This window comes from Rhamphochromis longiceps, linkage group LG7, assembly GCF_057381845.1.
Source record: "Rhamphochromis longiceps isolate RC_006_pf linkage group LG7, R_longiceps_female_GT1.1, whole genome shotgun sequence".
NCBI classification, from domain to species: domain Eukaryota; kingdom Metazoa; phylum Chordata; class Actinopteri; order Cichliformes; family Cichlidae; genus Rhamphochromis; species Rhamphochromis longiceps.
The window spans coordinates 46,577,547-46,603,421 of record NC_140563.1 but is presented as its reverse complement, the minus strand read 5'-3'; the positions used below and the strand labels follow the sequence as shown (position 1 = coordinate 46,603,421).

Sequence of the window (25,875 nt, the reverse complement as noted above, 5' to 3'; positions counted from 1 at the left end):
TCATGTTCATCACTTAATAAAATGTGCAAAAACTCTAAACACAATTACACAAGTCAAATGTTTTGAAGCTCTACAACATGAACCACAAGATATTCATGATGTGAATATAAGAGAATGTGCTCAGCATTTACAAAGAAACCGAGAACTTGATAAATATGGATAACAGATACAACAACTGTCTGGACTGTCCAGATTCTCGAGAGCCTCTGTCTTAACAAACTTTGTCATCTTGTTATCCATGGTTTGCTTTAAGCATCCTACTGCTTCAATGTCCAGTGATTATTTTGATTTTCACTGTTTCTCTGATCCTGTGGAAGACAAATGAAGTGTGGAACCACAGAGAGACAGACAGCTCACAGAGGGTGAAAAGAGAGTCTAGGAAAACATTCCTTAGACAAGGAAAGGAGAGGAGGGTAGAGGGGGGAGGAAAGGATGGAAAGATGTGGTTATGCTATTCTTCAACATGTTAAGTCAAATGCAAAAGGCTTTATGACCTGGATCAGGATGCATAGACGTGAAGTTAACTGTTGAAAGGGATACAAATGCACAAACTGACAGTCTGCAGTTAAAGAAATCAAATCCACAATGGCTCTTCTGAACTAATGTAGGTAAGCAGTTTTTTTAATGCTTACCTCAGATGAATGATGGTATGGGGAGGGATATTGTATGCAAGGAAAAAGGTGCAGGGCCATTGGTCACTTTAGGGAGCCGGGTTCTGTGCCAGAGAGGGGTGGAAGGTGTTGACTAGATGCAAACGAGTCGGCCCCATCTAGAAGCGACAGTGGAGTTGATAACTCACTTTCCACCCACCCAGAGAGGACCTCTTTATAAGGGCTTTCTGACGGGGACCCAGGCACCTGAACATCCCCAAAAATAACCCTCTCTGAGTCCTAATCCAATGGGATGATGAGCTGTGGCTCCGTGCCAGCATGTTTCCCCTCTCCAAAGCACAGTGGTCTAAAAATCAAAATGCAGATGCTCTTAATTGTGCACAAACTAAACGTATGTGTTCGCAGCAGACGTGTGTTGTTAATTTCCAAAGGCCTACAACTGTATATTTAACTAACTATTCAACGTTGGAACACGCACAACCAACCCAACAACCTCTATATTCAGCGTTTGTGGTCAAAGTGACACAAAATAAAGAGAATGTTGGAAGATGCTGAGGGTAATAAAAAAAAAAAAAAAGAAATCCAAATCAGGGAAAAGGCTTTGCATACTGGCTGCATTTTACTATAATAGCACACAGGCGAGCAGTGGAAACACCATCTAGCAGCTTGCTGTAGATGTAATTGTCCTAGCTGGAAAGCCTCTTTCCTTTTTGCAGAGGGTGCACCCAGATTTACAGCTTGTCAGCAGTAACAGATCATAGCAGAGACACAGCTCTGTGGCAGTGACAGATTTTCTGTACATAACAATTGGAAGATCGTGAATTTTAGACGGCATGTCTTTCCAGAGAGCATATACTGAGGCAATTTGAGAAGGGGTTCAGCTTAGACAGCTTATGTCATACATCAGTTAATGTTTAATGTTTCAAATCCACAAAGTCACTGACATATTAAAGTAATCATTGCTGCGGTGATGACAAATTGTTTTCCTGACATTTCATTCAAATATTTCCAAATAACGATTAATAATCTGAAGATAAGCAGAGGACATGTCAGACAGTGCACGTGCAGTTTGTAGCCGGGCTACGAGTGTGATTGGGCTCAGACGTTTTCCATTATCAGGACTGAAGGATTCTAAGCTGTTTAACTCATTTATTTGTTGTTACACAATTTGATATGATGCAAGTGTAAACAGATTTTAGAAGCATCTGAAGAAGTGTATTTCCTTTCACAATATGCTTGCAATAGGTACTGCTGCAGCTCATTTCTGAACTTCAGCTTGTAACACTTCATCACAGTCCTTTCAGATTTTTGACATTCAGATTGGTTTGATGCCAATCTGGTTCCTATTTGTCTTAGTAAAAGGCTTACAGGCACACAATCCCAACAGACCTTTCTATTTTAATTAGGACATTTCTGGCTCGAGACAGCCTGCAGTCCTTCCCTTGTGATCAAGCTAATTTTAGGTTCCCTTTAAGCATCTGCATAGCAGGTTGTTCCAAACATCTTCATAGGCTGCCTGTTTCCAAAACAAAGCCACAGCACTGTAATTATAATTTGACCCAACAACATCTCAGCTCCACCCAGTCTGCCAGGCCAGACCTTGAAAGCTGTATAAAACAAGAACACAACAACAACAGTCACACACACTCACAGAAAATTCCCCATTGAAGGTATTCATGTTGTTATACTTTTAACGAGTTGTTGGCATTTTTCCCCCCATAGAAAAATAAAATTACTGAGAGCGGTTAATGTCAGTCCTGTTGGCCCTGTCATTCCACAAGTGGCCTTTTGCCTTGTAAGCGATAGCCTGAGAAAGGGCAGCAATCTTATCACTGGAGAGAGCACATAGAGAAGAGAGCCAGACTGCATGCAAAGAAGGCTGCTTGGGAAGGAATGAAACACACACACATCTGCAAAGAGATAATTACACTGATAAAAGATTAAGATTAATGAGATAACTATGGGGGAAAGAAAATCTAAATATATTGTTCTGATATCAAATATGGAGGACCAAAACTGCCAAGATCACAAATAAGTAAAGAACTAACCAAATTAGTCAATGTGTAAAATATTATGCCATTAAATACAACAAATAATATAATCAAAATAAAGGTAGGTATTACTTTACAAAATGTTATATATATTTTTTCTCTATTTATTTAGCCTATTTTGTTTCCCTAACCTCATTTATTTCTGTATATGTTATTTATTTTACTTTTGCACATCATCTATGCATTTAAAGTATTACTAAAGTAACATAAAAATAATTGTATATAATAATTAAGATATTAATTAAAAATAGATTAAATTAAATAGACTGCATTTATTAACATTAATATTTATTTATTTATTTATTTATTTATTTATTTATTTGTTTGTTTATTATTAGGGTATTTTACAATAGAACAGTTTACAATACAATACAATACAATACAATACAATAGTCAGACTATCCTTTACAGTATCAAGAAGGACAGAACGCAACAGATTGAGTGCCAAAATAATAAGCAGCACTGCTTCAAAGTTTGCAGAGCTAACTACAAATGTAAAAAAAGAAATTGCAGCTTTAAATCAACTACGCTTAATAAAGCAGCATGTCAAATTCTATAATTAAACACATATATGTATAACTGTGTAACATATGCATCCTAGTGTTATATGACTTGCAGCACTCTGATGCTCAAGCTCTTGTCATATCTCAAGTGGATGCTGTGTTAGTCCTGGGAACTCTAAACAAAGATAAAGCTGCCGTTCCTGATGACTGGAGAGCCGCTGTAGCACTAGAGAGTGCCAGGACGGGGAGTGGGGACTTGAGATAGACAAGGTGGGTGAGGGATGGTTTCACAGAGGATGCGGATATGAAGAAAAGGTAGGCTGTGGTTCAGTATCTGTGCATGGGGATTAACTGATATCATAGGCAACATTCTCTCCTCCAGTCCAGATACTTTGGAGACAGACAGTTCAAATTCCTTGTCTGGATGTTATTCTCCATGCAGTAAGACATATTCCTGGTTATGAGCAAGTGGAGATTAGTTAGCTTGACTTTTTTTTTCTAAATTGCTTCATTGTTTAGTTTGTCTGCCTGTACATTTTATTCGGTACTTAATATTGGTCTGTAAACAGTGGACTGCAAAATTTTAATAACACATTGATTAAGTTTGCCCAGTGACACACTTTTGTAAGCCTCATTTTAATCGTTCTTTTAATACAAATATAAAGATCTTATTTAATTCTAAAAGTCCCCTTTTTGTATGTAAGTGCATGAATGGCTTTTATGCCCCGTTATATCTATGATGTGCTGATTGTGAGTTGAATAGACAAGATAAATTCCACACAGTGTACATGGTTATTGTGCATATACATGTAAGTATACACATACAATGAATAATAATATCTGCAAATACATCTACATTTTCTAGAATATGATCATGTTGCAAAGCCCAAAATAAATATTTGTAGATGTGTGTGCATGTAAAAATAAGGTTAATGGACAATTGCTTATATTTTCTTCATATTGCATAATCACGTTTGTACATGCTACATTCAATGTAGACATATAATGCATTTTATTTGAGTTAATTGTTTAGCTAGATTTTATATTGTATGCACTGCTTTAGTTGGTAAATTATATGCAGCCTTATTTTCTCTCTCTCTCAAGTAACTGAGCCTAAAAGTTTTACTAACAAATTAAATGCATTCAGGATTTAAATCACAACACGAGTGCCAAGTTCAGTTTTGGCTTCTGTTATAAAAAGTGCATTAAACACAAAGATCTATAAACGGGTGTGATATAAAGAGCCCACTACTGGGAACTATGACAGTGCTCCATCTCCATGGTTACTCTGTTGTGTTTGTTCTTCATCTTCAGCTGCTTTCACACAGACAACTGAAAGCCTCAAGTCTTCATGAGTCAGGAGCCAGCAGCAATGAATAAATGGGTAACTTATTATGGTATGTATCCATATCATCCCGACACAACAGGAGCATTATAATCACATCCAGATGGACTCCTGCTCTTCGATAGTGTTGTGTTGCTCTTTCTTGTGCTGCGCATGTGGTCATATTTTGCACCTGCCAAGCAGCTGAAGGAATGACAGAAGTCTCTTTGGTCGGATGATTGACTGTTGGATCTTCTGCAGGAAATAAATTACATGATGTATTGAAATACAGTAAAAAAAAAAAACACTCACACTCACACTGACAGAAAGAGCGCATCACTGATGAGTGAAAAAAGTCTGCTACATACTATTAGTTATGAATATAACCCCCGAAGATTAGTGCTTTTTAAAAACAAATAAATAAACCTTTTTTTAATCAATTGACTTAATGTAAAAAAAAATACAATAAATATTAGAGAAAAAGCAGATACTAAAATCCACACTAAGTTAAAATTTCTTTTGTAAATTTATCTAGTAATATCTTACATTTCCAATTTTATTAATAAAAATAAATGTGGATATTGTAGGCATATAAAGTAACTGATGGCTTGGTCATCGTTTCTTTTTATAAAACATTAATTCTCTTTCTTATTTTGTTGGTTTGTTATTTTTGTTGGTTAAGTGAACATGCCCAATACAGTTATAATAAAGGTCGTCAATGTCACCGTTATCTTAGAACATACACGTCAAATTTCCTTTCTTCAAACTTTCCTTCCCTAAATGTAAGTGAATTACAAACAAAAGAAAACTTTACCAGACAAGATTAAAAATATTTGAAAACTGGACATGTAAATGATGTTTACTATTAGGTCTACACTTCACATAAGCGGAGATGTTAGAATTACTAAATTACTTAAAGAAAAAAAACTTCTATACCAGAGCAATAACTGGAAAAAACAATATACAATAACACAATACAGACCCACTATCCACTAACCTATTCAGCTGCTTCTGAATGCAAATATCTAATCAGCCAATCACATGCCAAAAAAAAAAAGTTGATTTAAGTGACTTTGAAGGCAGCATTGCTGTTGGTGACAGATGGACTGTTTTACGTTTTTCAGACACTCCTGATCTTCTCAAATTTTCTCAGGAATTTACAGAGAACAGTCCAAACTGAAAAGCGAAATAAACATTTCCCTGGGTAAAAATGCCTTGTTGATTGCAGAAGTCAGAGGGGCGTGGCCATGCTGAAGGCAAGAGGAATTCTAAGCCAGTTTCTCAACCCAGCCCATCTGATATCAGTAACCACAACACATTCAAAGTCAATTAAAAGTCGCCTTTCTTGCCCGTTCCGATGCTCGCTTTCAACTTTGAAATGAGACCACTTGGACAACAGTAATGATAAATAATTGCAAATAGAGCACGTTTACAGAATTTAATGTCATTTTTATAGAGCACCTCTTATTTTAAGAAAAGATGGGTGAGACGATTTTTGAAACTAACTGCAAATTAAGCACACAATATTTAATATCTGTATTTTACCATTTTGATAAGACATATTTCAGTACTCCAAAACACTTTTATTAGACTGCCAACATGCTTACAAGTAGTAAATCCAGGTTAGTGGATCATAATTAAACATCACTCTGTGGCAAACGCAGAGTTCAGCAGGCCATCAAGGAAGAAGTGACGTGCATTTCTGCAGTGTAAAGATGCACAAATCATTTTCTCCTTAATCTACAGTCACACAAAGCACCAGGAAAATCTTTGGTGATGTTCTCAGATGATTCTGACGCTTATCACCCAGTTCCTCGTGATGTCCTCCACACCATCAACCCTCTGTCCTCCTCACAGTTTCTTCCTCAGCTTGCCTTTCTTATGGCCACCCCTTCCAAAACCTGACTTTTTAACTTATCCGAGCCACTTTTTGTTCTTGGAGCGGAGCTTCCTCATCCCCCCGCCCTGCAGGAACTGGTGCTTCTGCTTTTTCTTGCGCTGCTTCATGATCTGATCCTTTGTTTTCAGCTCCGAGCGTGCTTTGTGGTCACCGGAGCTCTGTACGTTTGGGCCTCGTCGGCCACGGCCATGACCTGGGAGAGGCACGACACAACAAAGAGGTTGGAGGTTATAGCTCGCAAGGCTGGAAGAGGGACTTGAAGTATTTACCTTTAGAGTTGAGTTAAAACATGGTGGCTGATGGTCTATATTTAACATGTTTGTGCTATTCATTTTGATGCCTTCCTACCTCTTGCTGGCTTCCTGCCTCCTCCGCCTGTTTCTCCATCTGATCCAGATCCTGTATCATCAATCTTGTATTTTTTCTTCCACTCCTCATAACTGACATGTTGTCAAGTGATACAACATCTTCACAGTACAGCTTAATATTGTCATAGGAGTAGAGAAGAGGGTCATTGAGAGCAGCACACAGAGAAGCTTTTTGTTGGAAGGATACAAGTTCTTCCTGTTCTTCTTGTTACTGATAACCTGACCGCTGTCTGTTTTGATCTTCTTCTTCTGGTCTTCTTTTCCCGTTTCTCTCACAAAATGCTTCCTCTTACGGTCCCTAAAAAAAGAAGGGGGAAAAAAGACTTTAAATTATAGTTTGAAATGACCATTTGGTGGATACTGAGTCAAACATAGGGAAATTTGTACCATTTCATCATTTTCTTCTGCTGGTTAAGGCGATCGCCTTCATCTCCCATGAGATCAAGGACAGCTGAAGAGGCCTGCTGTTCAAAAGCACTGCCCTCTCCACCGAGACTCAACCTGTCGACGCATAACACAGGACAAAACAGCATAAAACACAAAGCCATTCACATTTTTTAAAGAAACAGATGCAACAGTTTAATGCCTCACCCTCTCTCAGAGTCAAAGTCTTTAGGTCTGTAAGGGATATAATACTCTTCATCTTTGCCTGACTGCCTCTTTTTCTTGGTCTTTGGTCGCTCTTCGCCATCTTCCTGCTGACCTCTTCTTTTACCACCTACCACCTCTGAAAACACCCCCTGGTGGAAATAGAAAGAATTACATGGTACAAAGTGACAAAGCATGATACAGAGATCCTACTATCTTCCTCTTCTAGTTTGTATACAACATCATCTACATCAAAACTGCACTTTATTTTGCTTCTTCTTCATCAGACAGCACAAACAACTTTCTCATTTTGACTCAAATATTGGTTTTGAATGAAAATTATGCAACAATCCTGGGTGTTTATTCAACTTGTGAGCAGGTTTTCTAATCCACCGTACTATTATTATTGACACTAGTACATGTTCGTGCTGCTGGCAAACTAATACACTCAAGAACATATAGCAAAGCAAAGAAGTGAAAAGTAGGTCTTGCCTACATAAATAAACATAAGACAGTTGTGAGACTTTGACATAGTAACATCTGCAGTAATATTTACACCTGTGATGACATCTCACAAGCATTAGCCTTATTTTGAAACCAAGATTGTTTACACAGAGTTTGTAATTGCAGAGAAATGCTCCATTTATTTTGGTCATTTCATTTTTGAGCAGGAAGTTCACCTTTTTTGTTATAGCCTTTAGATGAATAGAGAGTTTTCCAATTAAATACATATTCTTTAAATAATGTTCCCTCTTATAAAAAGTAGGATAATTTTTTTTTTTAAATTTAAAAAAATGTATTATACCTCTATTACTTAGAAAAAAACCCTGTTTTTTTCTGTTGTCTGTTATATAACGTTAGTGATGCTCGTTTCAATTCATTTCTTAATCAGCTAAACAGGTCAGTTAAGAAACAGTCAAATATTAAGTTAAATTTGAAAACGGTTTAAAAAAAAAATATCTCCATTCCAAAATGTCACATGACAATCTCATTGGCTCACGGAGTTATGATGTCACTACACTTTGATCCTTTGAAGTTTGTCCTTAAACAGGGGTGACACACAGCAGTTTTTTAGTTCGTGTCCTCGCAGCATTTGTGTTTGCAGCCTTCACGCGTTCACCACAGAAACTTTTGGAAACCTTTTCGTTGTTGTCGTGTACAACCTTCAACATGTATCCAACAAGACACCAACCAAGGCAAAAAGATTACGCCGCTTCTCCTTCCTGTCGTGGCCAGCCAAGTGACCTCTTAGCCGTCCAAAGGGCATTACATGACAGTAGGAAGGAAAACTACCATCTCCAGAATAAAATTCAACAGATTGAAGAAGAGAAACTTCAACTGGAGGAGAAGTGTAGACAGATGGAAGTGAAATATAAAAGCCTGGATGAAAGACAAAAACGCCAGCCCGACATAAATATTATTAATGAGGGTTGGGGGATCAAGTTTGGACAAGCCCGAGAGCAGATTGTCTTCCTAATTAAGGAAAACAAGCAAAAGAGCGTGGAACTAAAGGAGATGTCCAACCAGCTTAAAGACAGCAAAGCTACTGTTGAGAAGACAGAATGGGATCTCCAATATATGGACCAAATGAATCGGCTGCTCCAAACAAACTTCGATGAAGCTGTGAAAAAAAATAAAGAAATCCTCCAACAGAAGGAAGAACAGGAGAAAAAGCAAAGAGACATGGAGCACAAACTCAAAGTCACGGAGGAAAAATACAGAATGCTGAAAGAGAAGGTGGATGATACTCTGCGCCAAAACAAAGACCTTCTTCAAGAGAAAAAGCAACTAGAAGGGGAAAAAGAAAAACTGGACAAACAATGCTCGCACATGCAGAAAAGGATGGAGCAAATGGCGAGAAACAACTCAGAGCTCACTAAGGGGATATTGTTGGAATACAACAACTTGAAGCGCAAACACACTGAAATGCAGGCGCAAAAGCAAGAACAAGACAACATACATGACGACCTGCAGCGTACGCTCCAAGATATCCACAGAAGAAATGAGGAGCTACAAGACATGTACAAAGAAGTACAACAGAGAAACGCAGACATGCACAAGGACAAGATAATGCAGGAGGAAACATCCGAAGAGCTCAGGGAAAAGCTTGAAGAAAAACAAGCAACCTTGGAAGAGGTGGAGAAAACATGCAAGAAGCTTGAGAAACAAAACGTAGAAACCATCGATGAGTTGAGAACCCTCATCCTGGAAAAAAAAGCTCTTGTAGAAAACTGCATGAAAAAGAAGAACAAACGCTTCCGCTGGCCCTGGAGGAGGAACTCTACTGCTTCCTCAGCAGGTGTAGCCTCGTCTTGCTCCACCTCTGTTCACCTCCCCAACCAGTCCCGGCAGTTGACTGTCCCCTCCTGAGCCTGGTTCTGCCGGAGGTTTCTGCCCGTTTAAAGGCAGTTTTTCCTCCCCACTGTCGCCTAGTGCGTGCTCAGAGGGGATTGTTGGGGTTTTCTCTCCTCTACCTTGTTTCAATATTTACTTAACTTTTTGTTCTTACTTCATTTTACCTTGTTTCATTATTTACTTGTTAACGTTTTGTTCTTACTTCATTTTACCTTGTTTCATTATTTACTTGTTAACTTTTTGTTCTTACTTCATTTTACCTTGTTTCATTATTTACTTGTTAACGTTTTGTTCTTACTTCATTTTACCTTGTTTCATTATTTACTTGTTAACGTTTTGTTCTTACTTCATTTTACCTTGTTTTGTTATTTACTTGTTAATGTTTTGTTCTTACTTCATTTTACCTTGTTTCGTTATTTACTTGTTTAACTTTTTCTTTTTCAACTTATTCATAAAACAATAAACAATTGAATTTATCCTTTGAGTATTTTTCATCGAATCTTTTCATCTATAACCTTTTCAAACATTCATATCTGTCGTTTATCTTCTTCTTGAAACCTCATAAATGGTGAAGGAAAAATCCTGGAACATGGTTTGAAACACTGAAATTGTTTCAGCTGAAACCGGCAAAGTCATACGTGTGTGTGTGTGTGTGTGTGTGTGTGTGTGTGTGTGTGTGTGTGTGTGTGTGTGTGTGTGTGTGTGTGTGTGTGTGTGTGTGTGTGTGTGTGTGTCACCGGTGACACGGTGTCACTGGTTAGGTCATCATGTTTAGGCTCATTCACTCGAAAAATTATTTAGGCCAAATCTTTAAAACTGTATCATTGCATACACATTTTCAATTCATTTCAATCGCACAAATGCAGAAATAATTATTTGCAGTATCTTATCTGATTTATTTTGAGAATGTCATGCCTGATCATTTGCACCCACACCACCAAAAATGGGGGCAAAAGGGAGGAGATCGCATTTAATCGGTTATAACAAGAGGTCAGAAATATAAGTGCTGCAGAAACCTCTGAATCTCAGCTATAAGCTCATGTAAACCATTTCTACAATCGCCAAACAAAGCAAAGTCACCAAACAGTTAAAAGAGCAGTTAGTCACCATGAATCTGTGGACAGGTAATATCCACACTTTAATTTATGATTTCCTGGAGTTCAATGTGTGCTTAATCCTTAATGAAACTGATGTAAACCTGCAACTACAGCAATCCAGGGAAGAAAGAAAGAAGCAATACTTCACCCATGCTTACTTTTAAATCACTCTCAACCTTTTCTGTAATGTCGCAGTCAGCAGTAGTGGTGGGGTTGGTTGGCTGCTGCAGCCTGCTTTCTGCAGCTCGGTCTTCTCTCTGCTTGCTGAATTTGTCCACTAGCCGAGTGTCACTAGCCGAGATGGACCGATCCGATATTACGTATCGGTATCAGTCCGATACTGACCCAAATTACTGGATCAGATATCGGTGAGAAATAAAAAATGTAATCGATCCATTAAATATCAAAAAAGCACCCCACAAAACTTGCCACACGGCGTAACTCGGCTCATAACCGTAGAAGTATGCATCACGTGATGGTGTATTTGTAGCCTTGCTACCAAACCAGCATTTCATCTCCGAGGAAGTTATCCCAGAGAGAAGTAAAGCAAGTGTGCAAGTTCATCTCTGAATGTCTATAAAGTGTTCCCATGTTAAGCTTAACAACAGATATATGGAGCGACTGCCTCTCTCTCTCTCTCCTGCTGCTACTTCAATCGTGAAACTGCTTAATGATCAGCTGATCGGCTTTTCTGTTGTGAGTCTGTCTCTCTTCTTTGTTTTTGGCCAACTTCTCACCAGAAAGAGGAAACCAGCAGCTGAACAACAGCAGCACTATTAAGCTTGATAAGCTGTTGTTAGAATTTATTTAATATTACTTTCTACACCAGGATCCTTTTCTACGTAGCTGATGGCTGGTAACTGTGCAGGGGCGGATCTAGCAAAGTTTAGCCAGGGGGGCCGATAGGGCATGAACAGGGAAAAGGGGGCACAAAGACATACTTTTTCTTTCTTATTCTCATTTAAAATGTCTAGCTTTTAATAAATAATTATCTGACTCTTACACCCAAAGTTTTAATCTGATGTAAAATATAGAGAAGTCCATTACTGTATATAGTAACTGTTAAGTCTAATATACCTTTTCCTTTGGGAAGACACCATCTGTGCAGTCTGCAATTCTGTTGAAGAAAGATGTTGAATCTATTAAATTATTCTTGAAAAATAATTTATTTCTGTGCATTTTCCCCCCTGCATCAAATTAAATTTGATTACATCGATTAAGCATCATGAGGTGGAGGGTGGTTCCCTATTTTTATTTTATTTTTTGCTCGGAGTTTGCAACCCTATTAGTTAGGTTGCTTAATATTTCTGCTAAGTACTCTTTAAAATACCAGAATAGGGAGGATGGAGTAGGTTTAAGTTTATTAGATTGATCAGTGTTGCTGAACTATGAAATATTTTGGGCGCAGTGTATTTTTTACCTACAGGTATAACAGAATAGCTTTAGTGTTGTTATTTATTTAAACTTGAGTATAAACTTATACAAAATGCAGCAAGATATTAAAAAAACGTTTTATTGATTAAAAAACACACTATATCGTATTCATATCGGTATCGGCAGATATCCAAATTTATGATATCGGTATCGGTATCAGACATAAAAAAGTGGTATCGTGCCATCTCTAATTTGTACCAATCTATTGTTCTTCATCTTCAGCTGCTTTCACACAGACAACTGAAAGCCTCAAGTCTTCATGAGTCAGGAGCCAGCAGCAATGAATAAATGGGTAACTTTTTATGGTATGTATGCATATCATCCCGAAACAACAGGAGCATTGTAATCACATCCAGATGGACTCCTGCTCTTCGACTGTGTTGTGTTGCTCTTTCTTGTGCTGCACATGTGGTCATATTTTGCACCTGCCAAGCAGCTGAAGGAATGACAGAAGTCTCTTTGGTCAGATGATTGACTGTTGGATCTTCTGCAGGAAATAAATTACATGATGTATTGAAATACGGTAAAAAAAAAACCACTCACATGTGACAGAGCCAGCGCATCACTGATGAGTGAAAAAAGTCTGCTACATACTATTATGTAGCAGACTTTTTTCACTCATGAGGCTCTGATGGGCTGCTCTTGTGGCGACCTGCAGCAGGTGTTTACTGGCTTTTTCTTTTTGTTTTTAACTTTGTTTTAACTCTGTTCTTAACCGTGGTTTTAACTTTTTATGAGTTTTTTTTTGTTTGTTTTTTTGCCGAGATGGAGAACTTCTACACCTTAGTTTTATTGTTGTTGGCGATATTCACCTGGAGTCATTCACTCTCACTGACAATCACTTATACACGCGAGGAACTACTTGGATTACAGTGGTCCTGTTTGTCTATGTACGACTCTTCTAATGCTCGGACAGATGTGATTCTTGGTGAGGATTTATTTGCCCGGTCAAAGACTAATTTTGGAAAGCCCCGCCGCTTGAGAAAACGTGGAAAGAAAGGTGGCGTGCATCAGCGTGTAAGAAAACTTCGGAGGAAGAATCGTGTTCCTCTGCCTTCTATGATTCTGGCCAATGTCCAATCTCTTAGGAACAAAACGGATGAATTACAAGGAAATGTGCTTCATCTATGGGAATACAGGGAGGCTTGTCTGATGGCACTTACCGAGATGTGGCTGACCGATATGGACAGTGATACTTCACTGCAAATCAGCGGCTTTAGGACCCCTGTCAGATTGGATCGGAACTGTGGAGTAACATGCAAATCTCACGGAGGAAGGGTATGTTTGTATATCAACCAGGGCTGGTGTAATAACTTTACTGTGCGGGAGCGGTTGTGTCTTCCTGACATCGAGCTCCTGTCAGTATCTGTCAGGCCTTTTTACTTACCGAGGGAATTCCCTCAAATTTTTGTCACTGTTGTTTACATTCATCCTAAAGCTGACGTTAAAGTTGCTGCCGATGCCATTTTTAAAGTGGTACACGATCTGCAGACTCTCTCACCGGATGCTCCTAATTTTATTCTTGGTGATTTTAACATTTGTAATCTTAAGAAATTACTGAACAATTTCTTTCAATATGTCACTTGTCCTACAAGGCATAACAAAACGCTGGATTTGTGTTATGGACCAATTAAGGGGGCATATAAGTCTGTGGCCGGACCTGCGCTAGGTTCTTCGGATCACAATGTTATTCTTCTCCTCCCTGCTTACAGATCTGTGATTAGGAGGGAGAAGGCCTGTGTGAAGCGGACTAATGTCTGGACAAAAGACAGTTGTGTTGCCCTTCAGGGGTGTTTTGATTGCACTGATTGGTCCTTGTTTCAAGATAAGATAAGATAAGATAAGATAACCTTTATTAGTCCCACACGTGGGAAATTTGTTTTGTCACAGCAGGAAGTGGACAGTGCAAAAGTTATGAGGCAAAAATTAGAATACAATAAGAATAAATACAGTACACAACTGTACAGAATAGAATAAAATAAAATACTATATACAGTAGAATAAAATAAAATAAATATACAATAAGATAAAAATAGAATACAAATACAAATACTATATACAACTGAGTAAAAATACAACGATGACAGAAAGGATTATTGCACTTAGTATTATTGCATATGTATGGATGTGTGTGCTTGATCAGTTAAAGTCTTTATTATGGAGTCTGACAGCAGTGGGGAGGAAAGACCTGCGAAATCTCTCCGTCCCACACCGTGGGTGCCGCAGTCTCCCACTGAAGGAGCTGCTCAGTGCTGTCACAGTCTGCTGCATGGGGTGGGAGATGTTGTCCATCAGGGATGACAGCTTAGCCGCCGTTCTCCTGTCACTCACCACCTCCACTGGGTCCAAGAGAGCACTTCTGATTTGGATGAACTCACTGATGTGGTGTGTAGCAAAGACTCTGTGATTCCAGTCAGAGAATTTAAGACTTTCCCTAATAACAAACCGTGGCTCTCTAAAGATATTAAGGATCTGATTCTTAAAAGGAAAATTGCTTTTAACGAGGGAGACGTTCCCACTATGAGAATATTGAGGAAGGAGGTGAGGGCTGCAATAAAGATTGCCAAGATGAGGTATAGAAATAAGATTGAGACAGAACTCAGCAGTAACAACCTCAAAGGAGCTTGGCTTGGTATGAAAACAATGGCAGGGCTACAGACGAAAGGTAAAAGTAATATTACCTTAGAGGGGTTTACCGCTGACAAACATCTGGCAGACAGTCTTAAAAGTTTTTACCTTCGTTTTGAGAACTTTGACTGTTCTAGGCAGACCAGCACACTGAGGGAAAAGACTATCACTCCCCCATCAATTTGTATTGATGAGAGGGGGGTAGCCAATCTTTTTAGACACACTAAAAGCAAGAGTCTGGACCTGACAACATCTGTGGACAGGTACTGATCAGCTGAGTGGGATTTTTCACCATATCTTCTCACTTTCTTTAGAGCTACAGACAGTACCTAAGATTTGGAAACATGCTGTCATTGTTCCTGTTGCTAAGGGCAGTTCTCCTAAGGTGCTGAATGATTATAGGCCTGTGGCTCTGACTTCTTTAGTGATGAAGTCATTTGAGAAGATAATTAAGAAGATTTTAATGCATGTTGAACACCATCTTGACCCCTTGCAGTTCGCCTATAGAGCAGGGAGAGGTGTGGAGGACGCTGTTGTCACACTCCTGCATCTCTTGTATAAGCATCTTGAGGCCCCCCACACCCATGCAAGATTATTATTTGCTGACTTTCATTCAATACAATTCAACCCTTCTTACTTGCTGACAGGCTTTACAATCATTTCAAGCTTGACACTAGTCTGGTCGGCTGGGTGACAGACTTTCTGACTAATAGGTCACAATGCGTGAGGGTGAATCATGTATTTTCTGATGTGCTCACCTCCTCTACTGGATCACCCCAGGGTTGCTGCCTCTCTCCCCTTCTGTCCATTCTGTACACGAATGAGTGTCGCAGCAATTTCACGAACAGACACATCCTGAAGTTTGCTGACGACACAGTGATCGTCAGCCTTCTAGTGGGGGACGAGTCAGGCCATGGACAGGTTGTAGATGATTTTGTGAATTGGTGTGGTGAGTCCTTCCTTTCACTTAATGTGTCAAAAACTAAAGACATGATTACTGATTTTAGGAAGTCCTTTTATAGCTCATCACCCACTATCATTAAAACTGCTGATATTGGGATCGTTGAGAGTTATAAATTTCTAGGTGTGGTACTTGACCATAAACTGTGTTTTGAATCTCATGCTGAAGCCACTACTAAAAAAGTTCAACAAAGATTGTTCTTTTTAAGGAAAATGAGATCTTTTAATGTCTCATCTGAGATGTTGTCTTTGTTTTATAGACGTTTTATCGAATCTGTGATGTCTTTTTGTATCGCTGCCTGGTTTGGTAACCTGACGGTGAAGAATAAGAATCGGTTGGGACTTATGGTAAAAACTGTTAGCAAAATTTCAGGGCGCTGGCAAGATGGACTTTTGGCCATTTACAATAGAAATGTGCTTAGAAAGGCTCATTCTATTATTAATTGTTTGAACCATCCACTTCACAGTGAGTTTGAGTTGTTGCCTTCCGGCCGCCGTTTTAGCGTACCTGTGAGGAAGACTAAAAGACTCCAGGTCTCTTTTATCCCCACTGCATCTTGTCTCCTCAATGGCAAATAACTGTCCTTGGACTTTCTATCACTATTATTGTCATTATTATTTTATAGTATTGTTCTGTTTATTTATATCCTGCTGCTAAACTAATTTCCCCTTGTGGGACAATAGAGAAATTGAAAAAATAAACCTTTTTTTAATCAATTGACTTAATGTAAAAAAATATATATACAATAAATAATAGAGAAAAAGCAGATACTAAAATCCACACTGTTAAAATTTCTTTTGTAAATTTATCTAGTAATATCTTACATTTCCAATTTTATTAATAAAAATAAATCCGTTTTAGTTCAGTTTTCAGTTTTATTTGTCATATGCAAGTTAGCACAGGGTCAACATTGCAATGAAATGTGTTTGACGAGCAGCAGTCACTCAGCAGCATGGTACAGTATAAGAAAATATAATAAAATAATAAAAAAAATAGAAAAATAGTAAGGAGCAAAATATTAGAGAGACGTGGTAAAAGAGAAAAGATGACTAAATATATATATATCTATAAATATAAATATATGTACACTAGTGATTAAATAAGAAAATCTTGAAAAGAAATATGACGGGAGGGCAGATGGGATATTGCACAGGAATGAGCAGCAGAAAATCACAGTATTGCACTTTTAAATATAAATATCAATAACAATAAAGTGGAGTGACCAGTGCAGATTAAACAGAGTACTTGTGAAGCTGTGGGGTAGCTTCTGAGTGCGTCCTGTGGACTGTGTTGTGTGGGTTTAAGTGTTGTGGTTGAGGTGTCGTATGGCTTGGTGGTAAAAACTGTTTTGTAGTCTTGTAGTCCGAGCAGACAGGCTCCTGTAACGTCTGTAACGCCAGCTGATGTGCTGGGTGGCTGTGGTCCTTGATGATGCTGTGTGCTTTACGGAGGCATCGCTGAAGATAAATGTCCTGAATGGCAGGAAGCCTCGTGCCAGTGATGTGCTCTGCTGTCTTCACCACCCTCTGTAGTGATTTACGGCTGCTGGCAGAGCAGCTTTTGTACCAAACTGTGATGCAGCTGGTCAGCAAGCTCTCAATTGCACACCTGTAAAAATTTGAGGTGATGTTGGCGTTCATGCCAAACTTCCTCAGCCTCCTCAGGAAATAAAGCCGCTGGCGAGCTTTCCTGATAGCAGTGTCTGTGTGAAGGGTCCAGGAGAAGTCCTCTGTGATGTTGACTCCAAGGAACTTGAAGCTGCTGACCCTTTCGACCTTGACACCGTTGATGTGGCTGGGCTGGTGTTCTCTGACTGGTCGTTTCCGGTAGTCCACTATCATTTCTCTAGTTTTGCTGATGTTGAGAGTCAGGTTATTTTCCAGACACCACTCGTACAGTGCCATCACCTCCTCTCTATAGGCCGTCTCATCATTGCCTGTGATGAGGCTTATGATGGTTGTGTCATCCGCAAACTTGATGATGATGTTGGACTCGTGTTTAGCAACACAGTCAGGGAATATAGGAGGGGGCTAAGCACACAACCCTGTGGCGTACCTGTGTTTAGGATGAGTGGTGAGGAGGTGTGCTTACCAACTTTCACCACCTGGGGCCTGTTTGTGAGGAAATTTAGAATCCATCTGCAGATAGGTGTTTCCAGCCCAAGGTCGACGAGCTCCGTGGCAAGTTTTGAGGGGATGATGGTGTTAAATGCCGAGCTGTAGTCGATGAAGAGCATCCTTGCATATGTATTCCCTTTCTCCAGGTGAGTGAGGGTGGTGTGCGTTGCCAGGGCGATGGCATCCTCTGTGGCTCTGTTTGTCCGATAGGCAAACTGAAGAGGGTCCAGTGTGTCAGGGAGGGAGGAGCAGATGTGACCTTTGACCAGCCGCTCCAGGCACTTCATGATGACGGATGTCAGTGCAACAGGACGGTAGTCATTCAGACAGGAGACCACTGACTTTTTGGGAACGGGATGTGGATATTGTAGGCATATAAAGTAACTGATGGCTTGGTCATTGTTTCTTTTTATAAAACATTAATTCTCTTTCTTATTTTGTTGGTTTGTTATTTTTGTTGGTTAAGTGAACATGCCCAATACAGTTATAATAAAGGTCGTCAATGTCACCGTTATCTTAGAACATACACGTCAAATTTCCTTTCTTCAAACTTTCCTTCCCTAAATGTAAGTGAATTACAAACAAAAGAAAACTTTACCAGACAAGATTAAAAATATTTGAAAACTGGACATGTAAATGATGTTTACTATTAGGTCTACACTTCACATAAGCGGAGATGTTAGAATTACTAAATTACTTAAAGAAAAAAAACTTCTATACCAGAGCAATAACTGGAAAAAACAATATACAATAACACAATACAGACCCACTATCCACTAACCTATTCAGCTGCTTCTGAATGCAAATATCTAAACAGCCAATCACATGCCAGAAAAAAAAAGTTGATTTAAGTGACTTTGAAGGCAGCATTGCTGTTGGTGACAGATGGACTGTTTTACGTTTTTCAGACACTCCTGATCTTCTCAAATTTTCTCAGGAATTTACAGAGAACAGTCCAAACTGAAAAGCGAAATAAACATTTCCCTGGGTAAAAATGCCTTGTTGATTGCAGAAGTCAGAGGGGCGTGGCCATGCTGAAGGCAAGAGGAATTCTAAGCCAGTTTCTCAACCCAGCCCATCTGATATCAGTAACCACAACACATTCAAAGTCAATTAAAAGTCGCCTTTCTTGCCCGTTCCGATGCTCGCTTTCAACTTTGAAATGAGACCACTTGGACAACAGTAATGATAAATAATTGCAAATAGAGCATGTTTACAGAATTTAATGTCATTTTTATAGAGCACCTCTTATTTTAAGAAAAGATGGGCGAGACGATTTTTGAAACTAACTGCAAATTAAGCACACAATATTTAATATCTGTATTTTACCATTTTGATAAGACATATTTCAGTACTCCAAAACACTTTTATTAGACAGCCAACATGCTTACAAGTAGTAAATCCAGGTTAGTGGATCATAATTAAACATCACTCTGTGGCAAACGCAGAGTTCAGCAGGCCATCAAGGAAGAAGTGACGTGCATTTCTGCAGTGTAAAGATGCACAAATCATTTTCTCCTTAATCTACAGTCACACAAAGCGCCAGGAAAATCTTTGGTGATGTTCTCAGATGATTCTGACGCTTATCACCCAGTTCCTCGTGATGTCCTCCACACCATCAACCCTCTGTCCTCCTCACAGTTTCTTCCTCAGCTTGCCTTTCTTATGGCCACCCCTTCCAAAACCTGACTTTTTAACTTCTCCGAGCCACTTTTTGTTCTTGGAGCGGAGCTTCCTCATCCCCCCGCCCTGCAGGAACTGGTGCTTCTGCTTTTTCTTGCGCTGCTTCATGATCTGATCCTTTGTTTTCAGCTCCGAGCGTGCTTTGTGGTCACCGGAGCTCTGTACGTTTGGGCCTCGTCGGCCACGGCCATGACCTGGGAGAGGCACGACACAACAAAGAGGTTGGAGGTTATAGCTCGCAAGGCTGGAAGAGGGACTTGAAGTATTTACCTTTAGAGTTGAGTTAAAACATGGTGGCTGATGGTCTATATTTAACATGTTTGTGCTATTCATTTTGATGCCTTCCTACCTCTTGCTGGCTTCCTGCCTCCTCCGCCTGTTTCTCCATCTGATCCAGATCCTGTATCATCAATCTTGTATTTTTTCTTCCACTCCTCATAACTGACATGTTGTCAAGTGATACAACATCTTCACAGTACAGCTTAATATTGTCATAGGAGTAGAGAAGAGGGTCATTGAGAGCAGCACACAGAGAAGCTTTTTGTTGGAAGGATACAAGTTCTTCCTGTTCTTCTTGTTACTGATAACCTGACCGCTGTCTGTTTTGATCTTCTTCTTCTGGTCTTCTTTTCCCGTTTCTCTCACAAAACGCTTCCTCTTACGGTCCCTAAAAAAAGAAGGGGGAAAAAAGACTTTAAATTATAGTTTGAAATGACCATTTGGTGGATACTGAGTCAAACATAGGGAAATTTGTACCATTTCATCATTTTCTTCTGCTGGTTAAGGCGATCGCCTTCATCTCCCATGAGATCAAGGACAGCTGAAGAGGCCTGCTGTTCAAAAGCACTGCCCTCTCCACCGAGACTCAACCTGTCGACGCATAACACAGGACAAAACAGCATAAAACACAAAGCCATTCACATTTTTTAAAGAAACAGATGCAACAGTTTAATGCCTCACCCTCTCTCAGAGTCAAAGTCTTTAGGTCTGTAAGGGATATAATACTCTTCATCTTTGCCTGACTGCCTCTTTTTCTTGGTCTTTGGTCGCTCTTCGCCATCTTCCTGCTGACCTCTTCTTTTACCACCTACCACTTCTGAAAACACCCCCTGGTGGAAATAGAAAGAATTACATGGTACAAAGTGACAAAGCATGATACAGAGATCCTACTATCTTCCTCTTCTAGTTTGTATACAACATCATCTACATCAAAACTGCACTTTATTTTGCTTCTTCTTCATCAGACAGCACAAACAACTTTCTCATTTTGACTCAAATATTGGTTTTGAATGAAAATTATGCAACAATCCTGGGTGTTTATTCAACTTGTGAGCAGGTTTTCTAATCCACCGTACTATTATTATTGACACTAGTACATGTTCGTGCTGCTGGCAAACTAATACACTCAAGAACATATAGCAAAGCAAAGAAGTGAAAAGTAGGTCTTGCCTACATAAATAAACATAAGACAGTTGTGAGACTTTGACATAGTAACATCTGCAGTAATATTTACACCTGTGATGACATCTCACAAGCATTAGCCTTATTTTGAAACCAAGATTGTTTACACAGAGTTTGTAATTGCAGAGAAATGCTCCATTTATTTTGGTCATTTCATTTTTGAGCAGGAAGTTCACCTTTTTTGTTATAGCCTTTAGATGAATAGAGAGTTTTCCAATTAAATACATATTCTTTAAATAATGTTCCCTCTTATAAAAAGTAGGATAATTTTTTTTTTTAAATTTAAAAAAATGTATTATACCTCTATTACTTAGAAAAAAACCCTGTTTTTTTCTGTTGTCTGTTATATAACGTTAGTGATGCTCGTTTCAATTCATTTCTTAATCAGCTAAACAGGTCAGTTAAGAAACAGTCAAATATTAAGTTAAATTTGAAAACGGTTTAAAAAAAAATATCTCCATTCCAAAATGTCACATGACAATCTCATTGGCTCACGGAGTTATGATGTCACTACACTTTGATCCTTTGAAGTTTGTCCTTAAACAGGGGTGACACACAGCAGTTTTTTAGTTCGTGTCCTCGCAGCATTTGTGTTTGCAGCCTTCACGCGTTCACCACAGAAACTTTTGGAAACCTTTTCGTTGTTGTCGTGTACAACCTTCAACATGTATCCAACAAGACACCAACCAAGGCAAAAAGATTACGCCGCTTCTCCTTCCTGTCGTGGCCAGCCAAGTGACCTCTTAGCCGTCCAAAGGGCATTACATGACAGTAGGAAGGAAAACTACCATCTCCAGAATAAAATTCAACAGATTGAAGAAGAGAAACTTCAACTGGAGGAGAAGTGTAGACAGATGGAAGTGAAATATAAAAGCCTGGATGAAAGACAAAAACGCCAGCCCGACATAAATATTATTAATGAGGGTTGGGGAATCAAGTTTGGACAAGCCCGAGAGCAGATTGTCTTCCTAATTAAGGAAAACAAGCAAAAGAGCGTGGAACTAAAGGAGATGTCCAACCAGCTTAAAGACAGCAAAGCTACTGTTGAGAAGACAGAATGGGATCTCCAATATATGGACCAAATGAATCGGCTGCTCCAAACAAACTTCGATGAAGCTGTGAAAAAAAATAAAGAAATCCTCCAACAGAAGGAAGAACAGGAGAAAAAGCAAAGAGACATGGAGCACAAACTCAAAGTCACGGAGGAAAAATACAGAATGCTGAAAGAGAAGGTGGATGATACTCTGCGCCAAAACAAAGACCTTCTTCAAGAGAAAAAGCAACTAGAAGGGGAAAAAGAAAAACTGGACAAACAATGCTCGCACATGCAGAAAAGGATGGAGCAAATGGCGAGAAACAACTCAGAGCTCACTAAGGGGATATTGTTGGAATACAACAACTTGAAGCGCAAACACACTGAAATGCAGGCGCAAAAGCAAGAACAAGACAACATACATGACGACCTGCAGCGTACGCTCCAAGATATCCACAGAAGAAATGAGGAGCTACAAGACATGTACAAAGAAGTACAACAGAGAAACGCAGACATGCACAAGGACAAGATAATGCAGGAGGAAACATCCGAAGAGCTCAGGGAAAAGCTTGAAGAAAAACAAGCAACCTTGGAAGAGGTGGAGAAAACGTGCAAGAAGCTTGAGAAACAAAACAAAGAAACCATCGATGAGTTGAGAACCCTCATCCTGGAAAAAAAAGCTCTTGTAGAAAACTGCATGAAAAAGAAGAACAAACGCTTCCGCTGGCCCTGGAGGAGGAACTCTACTGCTTCCTCACCTGGTGTAGCCTCGTCTTGCTCCACCTCTGTTCACCACCCCAACCAGTCCCGGCAGTTGACTGTCCCCTCCTGAGCCTGGTTCTGCCGGAGGTTTCTGCCCGTTTAAAGGCAGTTTTTCCTCCCCACTGTCGCCTAGTGCGTGCTCAGAGGGGATTGTTGGGGTTTTCTCTCCTCTACCTTGTTTCAATATTTACTTAACTTTTTGTTCTTACTTCATTTTACCTTGTTTCATTATTTACTTGTTAACGTTTTGTTCTTACTTCATTTTACCTTGTTTCATTATTTACTTGTTAACGTTTTGTTCTTACTTCATTTTACCTTGTTTCATTATTTACTTGTTAACGTTTCGTTCTTACTTCATTTTACCTTGTTTCATTATTTACTTGTTAACGTTTTGTTCTTACTTCATTTTACCTTGTTTTGTTATTTACTTGTTAACGTTTTGTTCTTACTTCATTTTACCTTGTTTCATTATTTACTTGTTAATGTTTTGTTCTTACTTCAGTTTACCTTGTTTCGTTATTTACTTGTTTAACTTTTTCTTTTTCAACTTATTCATAAAACAATAAACAATTGAATTTATCCTTTGAGTATTTTTCATCGAATCTTTTCATCTATAACCTTTTCAAACATTCATATCTGTCGTTTATCTTCTTCTTGAAACCTCATAAATGGTGAAGGAAAAATCCTGGAACATGGTTTGAAACACTGAAATTGTTTCAGCTGAAACCGGCAAAGTCATACATTTGTGTGTGTGTGTGTGTGTGTGTGTGTGTGTGTGTGTGTGTGTGTGTGTGTGTGTGTGTGTGTGTGTGTGTGTGTGTGTGTGTGTGTCACCGGTGACACGGTGTCACTGGTTAGGTCATCATGTTTAGGCTCATTCACTCGAAAAATTATTTAGGCCAAATCTTTAAAACTGTATCATTGCATACACATTTTCAATTCATTTCAATCGCACAAATGCAGAAATAATTATTTGCAGTATCTTATCTGATTTATTTTGAGAATGTCATGCCTGATCATTTGCACCCACACCACCAAAAATGGGGGCAAAAGGGAGGAGATCGCATTTAATCGGTTATAACAAGAGGTCAGAAATATAAGTGCTGCAGAAACCTCTGAATCTCAGCTATAAGCTCATGTAAACCATTTCTACAATCGCCAAACAAAGCAAAGTCACCAAACAGTTAAAAGAGCAGTTAGTCACCATGAATCTGTGGACAGGTAATATCCACACTTTAATTTATGATTTCCTGGAGTTCAATGTGTGCTTAATCCTTAATGAAACTGATGTAAACCTGCAACTACAGCAATCCAGGGAAGAAAGAAAGAAGCAATACTTCACCCATGCTTACTTTTAAATCACTCTCAACCTTTTCTGTAATGTCGCAGTCAGCAGTAGTGGTGGGGTTGGTTGGCTGCTGCAGCCTGCTTTCTGCAGCTCGGTCTTCTCTCTGCTTGCTGAATTTGTCCACTAGCCGAGTGTCACTAGCCGAGATGGACCGATCCGATATTACGTATCGGTATCAGTCCGATACTGACCCAAATTACTGGATCAGATATCGGTGAGAAATAAAAAATGTAATCGATCCATTAAATATCAAAAAAGCACCCCACAAAACTTGCCACACGGCGTAACTCGGCTCATAACCGTAGAAGTATGCATCACGTGATGGTGTATTTGTAGCCTTGCTACCAAACCAGCATTTCATCTCCGAGGAAGTTATCCCAGAGAGAAGTAAAGCAAGTGTGCAAGTTCATCTCTGAATGTCTATAAAGTGTTCCCATGTTAAGCTTAACAACAGATATATGGAGCGACTGCCTCTCTCTCTCTCTCCTGCTGCTACTTCAATCGTGAAACTGCTTAATGATCAGCTGATCGGCTTTTCTGTTGTGAGTCTGTCTCTCTTCTTTGTTTTTGGCCAACTTCTCACCAGAAAGAGGAAACCAGCAGCTGAACAACAGCAGCACTATTAAGCTTGATAAGCTGTTGTTAGAATTTATTTAATATTACTTTCTACACCAGGATCCTTTTCTACGTAGCTGACGGCTGGTAACTGTGCAGGGGCGGATCTAGCAAAGTTTAGCCAGGGGGGCCGATAGGGCATGAACAGGGAAAAGGGGGCACAAAGACATACTTTTTCTTTCTTATTCTCATTTAAAATGTCTAGCTTTTAATAAATAATTATCTGACTCTTACACCCAAAGTTTTAATCTGATGTAAAATATAGAGAAGTCCATTACTGTATATAGTAACTGTTAAGTCTAATATACCTTTTCCTTTGGGAAGACACCATCTGTGCAGTCTGCAATTCTGTTGAAGAAAGATGTTGAATCTATTAAATTATTCTTGAAAAATAATTTATTTCTGTGCATTTTCCCCCCTGCATCAAATTAAATTTGATTACATCGATTAAGCATCATGAGGTGGAGGGTGGTTCCCTATTTTTATTTTATTTTTTGCTCGGAGTTTGCAACCCTATTAGTTAGGTTGCTTAATATTTCTGCTAAGTACTCTTTAAAATACCAGAATAGGGAGGATGGAGTAGGTTTAAGTTTATTAGATTGATCAGTGTTGCTGAACTATGAAATATTTTGGGCGCAGTGTATTTTTTACCTACAGGTATAACAGAATAGCTTTAGTGTTGTTATTTATTTAAACTTGAGTATAAACTTATACAAAATGCAGCAAGATATTAAAAAAACGTTTTATTGATTAAAAAACACACTATATCGTATTCATATCGGTATCGGCAGATATCCAAATTTATGATATCGGTATCGGTATCAGACATAAAAAAGTGGTATCGTGCCATCTCTAATTTGTACCAATCTATTGTTCTTCATCTTCAGCTGCTTTCACACAGACAACTGAAAGCCTCAAGTCTTCATGAGTCAGGAGCCAGCAGCAATGAATAAATGGGTAACTTTTTATGGTATGTATGCATATCATCCCGAAACAACAGGAGCATTGTAATCACATCCAGATGGACTCCTGCTCT

At 39.0% G+C, this 25,875-nt stretch overlaps 1 protein-coding gene and 1 long non-coding RNA gene across 3 annotated transcripts; both read right to left on the bottom strand.

Annotated features, from left to right (window-relative positions):
• Positions 1-5,107: 5,107 nt before the first annotated feature.
• Positions 5,108-11,072, bottom strand: LOC146666104 (uncharacterized). 2 transcript variants are annotated; one of them, XR_014912425.1, is made up of 4 exons: positions 10,956-11,072; positions 6,945-7,497; positions 6,738-6,829; positions 5,108-6,582 (listed from the first exon to the last, which is right to left on the bottom strand). It is a non-coding gene; the product is annotated as an uncharacterized LOC146666104 (long non-coding RNA). The 2 variants fall into 2 exon arrangements; XR_014912424.1 differs by lacking the exon at positions 10,956-11,072 and having other exon boundaries at positions 5,114-6,582; positions 6,945-8,237.
• A 7,490-nt stretch (positions 11,073-18,562) lies between these two features.
• LOC146666103 (ATP-dependent RNA helicase DDX54-like) lies at positions 18,563-24,521 on the bottom strand. The gene is made up of 7 exons (XM_085410966.1): positions 24,505-24,521; positions 24,229-24,361; positions 20,581-20,729; positions 20,377-20,490; positions 20,177-20,287; positions 19,970-20,061; positions 18,563-19,814 (listed from the first exon to the last, which is right to left on the bottom strand). The coding sequence occupies exons 1-7, from the start codon at positions 24,519-24,521 to the stop codon at positions 19,573-19,575; spliced, it is 858 nt and encodes a 285-aa protein (XP_085267092.1). The 3' UTR covers positions 18,563-19,572.
• Between the last annotated feature and the right edge of the window lie 1,354 nt (positions 24,522-25,875).

What these genes read in the sequence shown, in the direction of transcription:
- LOC146666103 (XM_085410966.1), bottom strand. An exon ending in AGGTTGAGAGTGATTTAAAA is followed by an intron (nt 20,730 to 24,228) that starts GTAAGCATGGGT and finishes TATTTCCACCAG; the next exon opens with GGGGTGTTTTCAGAAGTGGT. An exon ending in CAGAAGAAAATGATGAAATG is followed by an intron (nt 20,288 to 20,376) that starts GTACAAATTTCC and finishes TTCTTTTTTTAG; the next exon opens with GGACCGTAAGAGGAAGCGTT.